Here is a 13793-nt window from a genome sequence, read left to right on the forward strand (position 1 = left end):
ACGAAAAAGGAGGTCCTATGCCAATGGTCCTCTTCTTTTCTCTCTTTTTTGGTTTACTAGAAGTTTTCCTTCGTCATGTGCAGTGATCAATTTTTTAAAAGTTAAATTATATTTAAAATAAAATTTATTAATATTATATATTTTATTATTTTTGACTAACATTTAATATAAAGTTGATTATTTAAGCATAAAATTAAGAAAAAACTAATTTTGTTATTTTAAATTACATTTAATAATATATATGTAATATATTTAAAATTTGAATTTTAGATAAATTTTTTATCTATTTATTTTGGTTAAATGTATTAAATCAACTTGTATAAAATTACTAAAAATCATATAAAAATTGTATAGCTATTAAAAATTATAACTAAACAATATTTATAAAATTTGTAGATATCTAAAAGAAACTAATGAAATTACGATTAACAATTTATTATTTTTTTTAAAAAGATGTAGAAAATTTTGAAGATATTACTAATAAAAATTGTATAATTATAAAATTACAATTAAATAATATATTTCGAAATTTATAATGCATATTTCAATATATTTATTTTAGTGATGATTTATGAATTATTACCATATTTTAAGAAGTTTAACAAAAATATAAATCAACATTAAATGTAATGTATTAGTTATTGTCATATTCTATAAAGTGTACCAAAAATGTATGTTAGTAATAAATGTGATTGTCCATGTCATATTAACTATAAGCCATGTCATCAATCTTGTTAGCCATGTCATCATTTTTTTGTAAAAATGATTGTAGATAGGACATGTGGCAAAATCACTTCGAAAATATAGTCTAGGGGATAGATATCTAAAAGAAACTAATGAAATTACGATTAACAATTTATTAATTTTTAAAAAAAGATGTAGAAAATATTGAAAATATTAGTAATAAAAATTGTATAATTATAAAAATACAATTAAATAATGTATTTCGAAATTTATAATGCATATTTCAATATATTTATTTTAGTGATGATTTATAAATTATTACCATATTTTAAGAAGTTTAACAAAAATATAAATCAACATTAAATGTAATGTATTAGTTATTGTCATATTCTATAAAGTGTACCAAAAATATATGTTAGTAATAAATGTGATTGTCCATGTCATATTAACTATAAGCCATGTCATCAATCTTGTTAGTCATGTCATCATTTTTTTTGTAAAAATGATTGTAGATAGGACATGTGGCAAAATCACTTCGCAAATATAGTCTAGAGGATAGATATCTAAAAGAAACTAAGGAAATTACGATTAACAATTTATTAATTTTTTAAAAAAGATGTAGAAAATTTTGAAAATATTAGTAATAAAAACTGTATAATTATAAAAATACAATTAAATAATGTATTTCGAAATTTATAATGCATATTTCAATATATTTATTTTAGTGATGATTTATGAATTATTACCGTATTTTAAAAAGTTTAACAAAAATATAAATCAATATTAAATGTAATGTATTAGTTATTGTCAAATTGTACCCTCTCTTTTTTTTTGTTCTTCCATTATAACATACAGCTGTAACAATATAATTCCCCACTTTGATCCCCTAAAAAAGGACCACCATAAAAAAATTTTTAAAAAAGGAAAAGTACAGAAATCTGTCCCTGTAAATATATTTTTTTTGAAAAAAAAGAAAAATAAACAGGCATGTGATGATGATGAAGCAGAGAGATTATTAAGCGGATTCGTCGGCGTGAGAGTTTTCCTTTTTCACCCTCGGCTGTATCCCATAATAACTAACGTACCACTTGACGAACTTCCTCAACCCCGCCGCAAGATCCGTCGTCGGTTTATACCCGAAATCTCTATACGCTAAGCTGACATTCGCATGCGTGTAAGGCACGTCACCGTTTCTAGGCATTTTGATCAGATGCTTCTTCGCTTTCGTCCCCAACAACCCTTCCAATATCGAAACCAATCTCCCGACCGGAACCGGAGAAGTGTTCCCGAGATTGTAGACACGTAGCTGAGCCGGTCCTCGCTTCTTTCCGCCACTTCCCGTGCTCTTCTCCGCCGTATCTAACGCACCGACACATCCTTTAACGATGTCGTCGATGTAGGTGAAGTCACGCGCCACTTCTTGATTGTCCTGAGTCCGGTAGATGTCGATAGACTTCCCGTGTAGTATGTCCTTAGTGAAGAAGAAGTAAGCCATGTCTGGTCTTCCCCAAGGACCGTAAACCGTAAAGAACCGGAGTCCGGTTAAAGAAAGACCGTAGATGTGGTTGTAAGTGTGAGCTATCTCCTCACCTGCTTTCTTCGTCGCCGCGTAAAGACTCGCCGGCTGATCCGTTCTGTGTTCTTCAGAGAAGGGATTCTCGGTGTTGAGTCCGTACACGGAGCTAGACGAAGCCCAGACGATCGCAGGCTGAGGGTTAGCTGCTTTGGCTACTTCGAGGAGGTTAACCAGACCAGCGATGTTTGAGCTGATATAAGACTGAGGGTTCTTCATGGCGTAACGAACTCCGGCTTGAGCTGCTAAGTGGAGGACGTGAGTGAAAGGGACGATGTCGAAGAGCTTACGCAGGAGAGGCCCGTCGTTGAGATCTCCTTCGACGATGAACACTTGGTTCTTCTCTAGGAGGTGTTGTCTCGCTCTTTTGAGTGATGGATCGTAGTAGTCGTTGAAGTTGTCGAATCCTAAAACTCCGTCGCCGCGTTTCCTAAGCGCGATTGAGCAGTGAGATCCGACGAATCCGGCAGCTCCGGTGACGAGGACGGAGAGGCCGTGTTGTCGTTTTGCTGTTGAGGATTGTCTCACGCGCTTCTCCCAAGCGGCTCCTCCGCCTAGAGAGGAGGAGGCGGAGGAGGAAGAGAAGAGTCCGGTGGATAAGAAGCTGCGTCGGTGGAGATGGTGGCTGTCGGAGTGTGGATGGTAGTTGACTGCGAAGAGTAGGACAAGGACTAGAGCGATGAGGAGTGTTGCTCGGAAAAGAACTTTAGAAGAAGCTTTGAGAACTTTTGTGCTGTGGATCTTCCGGAGGTAGCTGTTGTACCTCTCCAGCTTCACCGTCTTGCTTGTATCCCCCGTCGCCGACAGTGGCATTTTCGTCTTTTTGATGTGAAAAACTCGAACTGGTTTAGATTTTTCAGTGGATTCTTCTCTCAGGATCGAAGAAGAGGCTTGAGAAAATGTTATATTTTCGAAGATTTTTTTAGGGACTTGAGGGGTTTCAGAGAGTTTTTCTTTCTATCCCTGAGAAACCAAGTGAAGAACGATCTTATGATTATAAAGACAAAGAGTGAAATTTAGCTGGTCGGTCGGAACCCACTTTTCTGTAATAAAGATATTATATAAATCCACGAGTTAATCTCTAGCTACAATATAATAAAATAAATAAAAGTGCTGTTGTCTTTTACCCGAAGAAAAACAAAAAAGTACTGTTGTAGTTGTGATGGCGACGTTAGTTATTTTTAACACGAGTGTGATTTTACCAGAAATATAAGTTCATTTGCATCATTGAACCCCATGGAAAGGTTTCACAAAATATATTTTTTTTTTTTCTGTTTTATTTTTGTTTAAAAAAAAAAATATTAATTAACCGGATCAATCGCGGACCCCCGTGGGACTCGCGCTACAGTGATGACCTGGGTTTAGTGCAGTGACTCTGCAGGAGACATGTTCACTTCTTTTGTTTATTTTAATTTATTTTTTTTTCGAAAACTGTGTGAACTCCCCATAGAGTTCACTTATTCAGATGCTAGAGTTCACTTATGCAGATGCTCTAAGGATGTGGAAGTGGAAGTTAGGGCTTAAGCCACATTGGAGAGAGTTAGATTCTTCACCACTAGTATACAATATGGGAAGCTTCTTCTTACAGAGTTTGTTTTTGCAATCTTTAAAAAGTCTCTGAGTTGTTTACTTATTTAATAGTCAAGATCTGTTTATTAACTATGCAGTTTTTGTTCATTACTACTAGGTATAGAAATTTGTCGTTTTCTTAACCTTTTATGGTTTTCATCGGTTTCAGTATGTTAAGATTAAGAAAATGTTGCAAGTAGTCAATCAAATTTTCATTTGGCATATAAAATATATAGTTTTCATCTGGAATTTCTAGAGTAACCTAGCTAATTCACTCATTAAATGTGATAAATTTAAGATTTAAGTTATTTCAAGTTATTATGTGGTTATACTAAAGTAAGTAGCTTTTAATATGCTTAAATATGTTCTTAGTTTATGTAAAAGAAGTCAAAACGACATTGTTCATGAAGTATTTGAAAGACGTTAAAAGTAGTTAAGATAATATTCGATTTGATTGAAAATAGATAGTAGACTGAAGGTTCTTTTGAAAACGCGTAGACTATCAAACATGATGTAGTTAACTGGGTTATAATAAAATAGCAGTGATCCTGTCTATTACTTGAGAGTACAGTGTGTATACTTTTATATGGATTTTTTTGGTAAGAAGAAATAATAATATGAGTAAATTTTGGACCTTCGTTGTCAAAAAGTATATAACAAAACGATTCAAATAACTAAGGAATTTTAGCACATTGGTTCAGCGAGAGGCCAGCCCCACTTCGGTTTGTCTTGTGGTGCGAGGGAGTGAAAGGAGAGTGCCCCATGTGACTTCCTCCACATGGTCTTATGTGTGAACATTTGGACCAAATTTATTTGCTGATTTTTTAATTCTCACCACACTATGTTTTATAATTTTAAATTGTGAAATGTTTTGTAATCGTATTTGTGAATCGGGGTGGGTTCAACTTGATATTAAAAAAGTACATGTCGAAAATAAATGAAGCCCTTTAGGAAAAAGCAAGAAAATGGTCAAATAGTCGATTTTTTTTTTATAGTCTACGCGTTTTCAAAAGATGCTTACATTCTACGGGAAAAAAAAAATTAAATAGCAGACTGAGAAGCTGAAAATTTAGTTAGAGATCTGAACAGATTACCATGACTTATCGACTTATCCTAGTAACACGAATGAATCGATGATTTCAAACAAACTAGACTTGCATATTATTTCTTCAGTTTGTTTCCTGACTTGTAATTTAGATTTATAAGCTATAACATCGATTTTAGTGTAAAGAGCTACAAACGATCAATTCTTTGCAAGTACTCTTAGCTAAAAGGGAAAATTTCTTAAAAAATACGCTGACTAATTTTTATTTGCTAATAAAATACATGAACTATTTTGGATCCCCGTTTAATACACGAACTAATTTTTATTGCCTATTAAATACACAAACTTTTGAAATTCGCAGATTTTACACATCGTTTTAGACGGCATTAACTATATTTAACGGAAGTGTTAACGACGTTAGTGTTTAATTAAACACGTGTTTAAATTGTGAAAATAAAATTCTTTAAAAATACACAAACTAATTTTCATTTGTTAATAAAATACACAAACTATTTTGAATATTCGTTTAATACACAAACTAATTTTTGTTTTCCATTAAATATACAAACTTTTGAAATTTGCATATTTTACACATTGATTTAGATGACGTCGACTATGTTTAACAGAAGATGACATTAGTTTTAATTAAACACGGAATTAAACTGTGAAAAGTACGCTCACCCTTAGCCAAAACCTCTCAAATTGATTGAGCCCTAATTCAAGTTAGTTTCAATTCGAGTTTGGCACCCTAATTTGTTCTAACCTCTTTTGTTCTCCAAACTATGTTCATTTTCTTCTTATTCACTTTAATTTCCCTTTATATCTCTTCGAAGTAGAGTCGATTCGGCTTTTAGAATTAGTTTAGTGTTATGTATTTCTAATTCTTATTATTCGCTTTGATTATAGTGATAATGATTCAATCAAGGTTAATTTACACTATGATAAATAAGTTTAGTGCTATGAATTAAGTTGTATATATATTCTTTCTACTACGATCGGTATATTTGAAATTTTATCCAAAAAAAAATTACACTATGGAAGCGTAATGAAAAGAAGCTAAAAATCTAATCTATCAGGAGGATTTTTAAGAAATTTTCCTTCGCGGTTTAACCACATGTTTAATTAAACACTAACATCATCTTCATTTCTGTTAAACATAGTTGATATCGTCTAAATCATGTTAAACGTAATTGATGTCGTTTAAATCGATGTGTAAAATCTATAATTTTAAAAGTTTGTGTATTTAATGGGAAACAAAAATTAGTTTGTGTATTAAAAGGGTATCCAAAATAATTCGCGTATTTTATTAGCAAATGAAAATTAGTTCGTGTTTTTTTAAGGAATTTCATTTTCACAATCTAAACACGTTTTTAATTAAACGCTAACGTCTTCATCACTTCCGTTAAATATAGTTAACGCCGTCTAAAACGATGTGTAAAATCTACGAATTTCAAAAGTTTGTGTATTTAATAGACAATGAAAATATGTTCGTTTATTAAATGGGGATCCAAAATAGTTCGTGTATTTTATTAGCAAATGAAAATTAGTCTGTGTATTTTAAAGGAATTTTCCCTAGCTAAAATTATGTTTTCAAGAAAAATATAAATACTATCAATGTAGACAAACTACCTAATGTTAATATGAATTTTATAGACACGAAAAATGATAATAAATCTTGTCAATTAATTAAATGAACCAGAATTTACGTATAATATTATGTATATTGGTTTAGAAAATTCAACATCCTATTTTATACTTTTTACACTTCACATTATCTTCTCTCTTCCGGTTAACAATTTAACATTTATTCATTTTTGTATAGAGATGGACATCATTACTCGTTACTCGGCTTAAACTCGCTATTTGACTTGTACTCGCTTTAATAAGTCGATAAATTTCAAAACTTGCAAGACCGAGCTAAGTATCAAGTATCATTATTTATTTTGTACTTGGCTCATTACTTGTCTCTCTCTGCTTGCCATTTATTACATGATTTATTAAATACTTTTTACTTACTAATAATATTTGTATTTTCTTTTGCTTGCATTTAGGGTTGGACAAAATACTCATTATTCTTTTTATACTTGTTATTTGATTCATATTCGTCTTGATTTTTTAAATACTCGTCGCTGTCATATAGTCGAATATTAAATAATAAAAAATATTAAAGATTTAGTTATCTGGATTGCTACTACCTGTTACTTACTTAAATAAAACTTTTTGTCATCTTGTGAATTATACAATTCTTCTATATCGAAATATTCATATTTTCTTTATTTTATTTTTATTATAATATGCACAAATATTTTTTTTAAGTAATTCTCATGTTCATTTTAGTAGAATAGAACAAACAAAAAATTCATTTCCATTTCTAATAGAGTATTATTTAGTAAGTAATTCTTAAATATTCAGAAATATTTGTAAATAATTCACAAATACTCGTAAGCGGCATGTAATAGAATGGGACAAGCAACTTGCAAGTAATTCATTTTTGATCAAGTACTCAAGATAGCAAGTACTCGTTTTTAACAAGTCAAGTACAAATCGAAAATTTTATTATTCGTGAAAGACAAGTCAAGTATCAAGTACCAGTAAAATATCGAGTAATCGCCTTGTGCATGACACTATTTTTTATACTCTACAATAGTTTTGTTTAATAAAATTCAACATCCTATCCCGCATTTTTATATTAATAAAAGTTCTTAATTAATTTAATTAAAATCTTGAATAATAAGTAATTTGAAAATGGCATCATCGATCCATAATATGGACGATAGTTTAGAACAGATGGTGGCATGAAAAATTTCTTCAAAAAACATAATTGAGTATATTATGAAGTTGGTTAAAAGAGTGATTTTGAAATTTATAGTTGTTAGGATTGGATAGTTAAAAGAGTAATTAGTTGAATTTTGGGTATTGGAAGGATCACTGTTATGATCCATTTCAGAGAATAAAACAATTACGGGAATAAATAAGAGTTTAAGAATAAGATGATAAAAAAATATAGTAGAAATAAAGAGGGTTTTTGTATCCGGTTTAGTTGTAGATAACTATTGTTGAATAATTGAGATAATAATTTTTTTTTTCCAAAATCTATATAATTCAATAGAAAAGAGATACCTCATAAAATTGGGGCCCATTTTTATATTTATTTACCGGTTAAAAATATTCAACCGATTGAATACTGATCACCATTCAACATCTTCATTGTTTTGTGATTTATTTTTGAGAAATTGCCACAAATATCACATTCATATTATTATTTTTTATGTTTATACTAATCATTTTTATCTTCATTTTTAATGAATGGTAAAAAACACGTATATCCCTAGGTTTAACTAATCTAGACTTAGAACATCTCCAACCCCTAGTTATTTTCACATCCCCTATATATTAATTGAGGAACATTTGAAAAGATGTAACTTCAATTTTGTATTAATTAAAATAGGCCCCAATGCATAGGTGGCACTCAATTAGGTAGTCAATTACATTCAATTGAAAAATAAGTAGGTCCACATTCGATTTTTATATGTTGTTAGATACATAAGTTGGTAAAACTATATGATATAATTATATGATATGTTATTTTCTTTCCTTAAATCAAACCTACGGAATTACCATAAATGACTAATATATATATGACAATTAATGATTTTAATAATAAAGATTTGATAACAATTTATATCTCCTCCATCATTTTTTGTTTAATTTTATATTATTAAAATAAATTAAACAATCAAATTAGCTATAAAAGTAAAATTTAGATTTTTTCGTATATGTTATATTTTGAATTTTTAAAAATGACAATAAATGACTAAAACTATTAAAATTATTATGTTAAAAATTAATGATCAATGGTTTAACATTTTTATTATAAGAAGATACACATGATTTTAAAACCATATGAGTAAAAAATATCATTTAATAATAAAATAAATATATATATATATAGATTAAACACTATATACCATAGGATTACATAAATATTTTAATATTAAAAGTTTCAATCAATTTTCAAGAACATTTATAAATTATAAACTTATTAAAGATTTCAGATTGAAAATTTAGTTATCGATGATTTAAATATTTTGTTATAAAATGATATGAATGATCATAGAACCGTATGATTATAAATTCTTATTTAATAACTAACTATATAAAATATACTATTCTTAGAAAAATAGGTTGGTCCATCTTAACTTATATTACACTTTTTATTAAACTAACTATCGAATTGATAAATAACGTACCAAAAAATGTTTTGCACTTTCCTTAAATAAAAGCTACGAAATTACCTAATATGATTAACATATATGTGAAAATTAATTATTATGAATAATAAATATTTGATAACAATTTTTGTATCTTAGTTCTTTTTAAAAATTTTATATTATTAAAAGATATTAAAAATCACATTAAATATATAATAAAAAACATTTATATTTTTTTATATGTTATATTTTGAATTTTTCAAAACGTCTATAAATTATTAGAAATTTGAAGATCACCACTCTTAAAATTTTGTGATCAATAGATTATTTTTTTTGTCATAATAAGTTACAAATGATCATAAAATTGTATTAATATGAACTTTTATTTAATATTATAAGAAGATACACATGATTTTAAAACCATATGAGTAAAAAATATCATTTAATAATAAAACATATATATATATATATAGATTAAACTATATACCATAAGATTACATAAATATTTTAATATTAAAACTTTCAATGAATTTTCAAAAACATTTATAAATTATAAACTTATTAAAGATTTCACATTGAAAATTTTGTTATCGATGATTTAAATATTCAGTTATAAAACGATATGAATGATCATAGAAGTGTATGATTATAAATTCTCATTTAATAAATGACTATATAAAATATACTATTCTTAAAAAAAATAGGTTGGTCCATCTTAACTTACATTATATTTTTTATTAAACTAACTATCGAATATTCAAATTGATAAATAATCTACCAAATATTGTTTTTGCACTTTCCTTAATTAGAAGCTACGAAATTACCTAATATGATTAACGTATATATGAAAATTAATTATTATGAATAATAAATATTTGATAACAATTTTGGTATCTTAGTTCTTTTTTTAATTTTATATTATTAAAAGATATTAAAAAAATCACGTTAAATTTATAATAAAAACATTTATATTTTTTCTTATATGTTATATTTTGAATTTTTCAAAACGTCTATATATTATTAGAAATTTGAAGATTCTCACTCTGAAAATTTTGTGATCAATAGATTATTTTTTTGTTATAATAAGTTACAAATGATCATAAAATATAACGCATATGAATTTTTATTTAATAAATATTCAAACTAAATAATATATATATATATATACTAATGATTTAAAGCAACAAGATTGGCTGATCAATTTAGTTGTCCAGTTGAAATCTTTAAAAAGTATGTGAAAGACTAAAGTCAAAGTAAATATGGATTTAGAATAGTAGTTATATTTTACTAACCAAAATACCGAAAAAAACCGAACCGAATCGAAACCAACCCGATATCTGAATTGAACACCCCTAATCCAAATGAAGACAAACTATTGTTTCATTCTCCAAAATATAATAAAAATAATAACTTAATTCCGCGCAAGGCGCGGATCTTATCCTAGTCTATATGCTATAATAGAGTTAAAAGTGCTTCATCCCATCTCTATTTCCACCTCTAAAATAGAGATTGCTATTTTTTTCCTTTATAAATAGAGGAAAAAATAGCATTCCTCTATTATAGAATCATACTTTTTTATTTTCAAAATAGTCCTGTAACTTTCAAATTTTTATATTTGTAACCAAAATAATTATATTTATAGAGAAATACAGCTTTTGTAGGAGTATAATAACATTTTTTATTTGCATAATAGTCTTTTAACAAAACTTTAGTTTAAAAAAATTCATAAGTTTATGAAAATATTTTAAAATTTAAAAATAAATAGGGTTAGTTATCAACTTTTATAAACAAAATGTATCTTTTGTAAAATTAAAATAGAATCTTTTGAGAATATTCCTTTATAGAGGCAAAAATAGAGAAATACATTAGAGAGAAATTCATCTCTATTTTAGAGATGCTCTATTTTAGAGGTAAAAATAGGGGAATACATTGGAGATGGTCTTAGAGTTTAGAGTTGAGGGGTGGGATAGAGTTTTTGGAATGTGAAATTTAGGATTCTAATAAATATATAAATAAATACTTAAAAATATATTAAAATTTTTGAAAAATAGCTTCAATCATAATTTTCGATTTTTAAAAAGAAATTTGAAAAAAAAAATCGAAAAAATTCAAAAAAAAATTTATGAAAAAAAAATCGAATTTGAAAAAATATAATTTGAAAAAATATAATTTGAAAACATAAAAAATATTTTTTTTAATTTTTTATTTAAATAATAATATAACAAGGGTATAAGTAGGCCTGGAACTTTTATCCGAGATCCGGATTCGATCTGTGATCCGATCCGGATCCGATCCGAAAATCCGGATATCCGGAGAGGCCGAATCCGGATCCGGATAGTAAAATGTTGGATCCGTCAAAGCCGAATCCTGATCCGGATATCTTGATTTTTTAGTCCGGATATCCGGATCCGTAAATTTTATTAATAACTATTTCAAAAATAGTAATATCTATATATAAAACTAATTTTATTTAATATATTTTCATTTTTATAATAGTATATATATATTTAATGTAAATTTTGTAATATTATACATAGAAATAATTAAAAACATTATATATATTTTTATTTTTGAATTATTGTTAATATTTTTTTATATATTAATTTATTTTTTAATTTATTTTAAGGATCCAAATCCGGATCCGGATATCCGCCGGATATTATAATTTTTAGAAGGATATCCGACACCCGGATATCCGCGAACCCCGGATCCGGATAAGGATAGTAAAATTATGGATCCGCCGGATAAGGATCCGGATCCGGATATCTTAAAATTGTCCGGATACCCGATCCGTCCCAGGCCTAGGTATAAAAGTCTTTTGACACTTAATAAATAAGGTATTTTTGAAAATGTCTCTTTAATGGTGATAAAGATGAAAAGTGGTACCATGAAAGTGGTAAACATAAAATTTTCCCATATTTTTTCCAACCGTTGAAATTAATGTTTCAACAAGCCCATTGTTAATAATCTAAGATCTAGTTAGTGTAAAATAGTCTTAGTACTAGGATAATACAAGCGTCTTGCGCAGGGTGAGTTTATTTCTATATATTATCGATAATTTTTTTTTATATATTTGATCATTTTATTTATATATATACAATATTTTTTGTTGTTATTATATAATTTCTTTCGGATGGATCAAATCATTTTTTATTAAAAATGATGGGACAAAACTATAATTAATACATCATGGGTTGATCAGATTGGACATTAAACAAATTATGACATAAGAACCTTATTTTTTCCATCGAACACATTCTTGAAAAAAGTGAACAATATTGTTTTCACAGTTGAATTATTTTGACTTTTATGTTCCATATGGTTTTGAAAGCTTTCAAATCAACCATCGAATTGATACATGACATTTTAATGTTTTTAGTCGTATACTTAAGGAAAACTTACATTTTTGTAATTTAAAGTCGTTTTAAAAAATTCAAAATATAACATATAATAAAAATTCTAACATATAAGAAAAATATAACATATAAGGTGTCCTCATTTTTGTATTTTAAAATCGTTTTAAAAAAAAATATAACATATAAGGTTTCCTCATTTTTGTAATTTAATGTCATTTTAAAAAATTCTAAATATAACATATAAGAAAAAAAATCTAATTTTTTTATTATATGGTTAATGTGATTGTTTATTTTTTTTAATAATATAAAATTAAACAAAATGAAGAAGGATGCAAAATTGTTATTAAATCTTTATTATTCATAATCATTAATTGTCATATATATATAAATCATATTAGGTAATTTCATAGCTTTTATTTAGGGAAAAAATACACACTTCTTATATTTTAGGTTAATATAATGTTCTTTAGTGGACATTAAACAAATTATGACATAAAAATATTATTTTTTTCCCTCGAACAAATTCTTGAAAAAGTGAACAATATTATTTTGATAGTTGAATTATTTTGACTTTTATCTTACATATGGTTTTGAAAGGTTTCAAATCAGCCATCGAACAGATACATGTCATTTTAATGTTTTTAGTCATATACTTAAGGAAAACTTACATTTTTATAATTTAAAATCGTTTAAAAAATTCAAAATATAACATATAAAAAAAATCTAACATATAAGAAAAATATAACATATAAGGTGTACTCATTTTTTTTTTATTTTAAAGTCGTTTTAAAAAAAAATATAACATATGAGGTTTCCTCATTTTTTTAATTTAATGTCATTTTAAAAAATTCCAAATATAACATATAAGAAAAAATCTAATTTTTTTATTATATGGTTAATGTGATTGTTTATTGTTTTTAATAATATAAAATTACACAAAATGAAGAAGGATGCAAAAATTGTTATCAAATCTTTATTATTCATAATCATTAATTGCCATATATATGTAAATCATATTAGGTAATTCCGTAGCTTTTATTTAAGGAAAGAATACACATTTCTTATATTTTAGGTTAATATAATGTTCTCTAGTTTTATATAATTATAGAATAATGTGACACCATTAGATTAAACTATACTTTATATTAGATGCTCTAGAATTCTTTGAAATGAAATTTATAAGACATTTAGAGTGCCACCTAGGATTTGGAGTTTTTTTTAATTAATACAAAATTAAAGTTCTAATTTTTCAAATGCTTCTCAATGTGGCCTCGTGGTCGATAGCATACCAAGTCTTTCTCAAGTCTGCAGTTCAAAGTAAGAGGGTGTATTTACTATTAAGTCTAGGGAAAATT

At 27.1% G+C, this 13793-nt stretch overlaps 1 protein-coding gene across 1 annotated transcript; it reads right to left on the reverse strand.

Annotated features, from left to right (window-relative positions):
• Positions 1 to 1465: 1465 nt before the first annotated feature.
• Positions 1466 to 3289, reverse strand: LOC106410293 (UDP-glucuronate 4-epimerase 6-like). Its single transcript, XM_013850788.3, has one exon. The coding sequence runs from the start codon at positions 3068 to 3070 to the stop codon at positions 1700 to 1702; it is 1371 nt and encodes a 456-aa protein (XP_013706242.2). The 5' UTR covers positions 3071 to 3289; the 3' UTR covers positions 1466 to 1699.
• Between the last annotated feature and the right edge of the window lie 10504 nt (positions 3290 to 13793).

This window comes from Brassica napus, chromosome C7, assembly GCF_020379485.1.
Source record: "Brassica napus cultivar Da-Ae chromosome C7, Da-Ae, whole genome shotgun sequence".
Lineage (NCBI taxonomy): Eukaryota > Viridiplantae > Streptophyta > Magnoliopsida > Brassicales > Brassicaceae > Brassica > Brassica napus.

What these genes read in the sequence shown, in the direction of transcription:
- LOC106410293 (XM_013850788.3), bottom strand. Translation starts at nt 3,070, where the DNA reads ATGCCACTGTCGGCGACGGGGGATACAAGCAAGACGGTGAAGCTGGAG.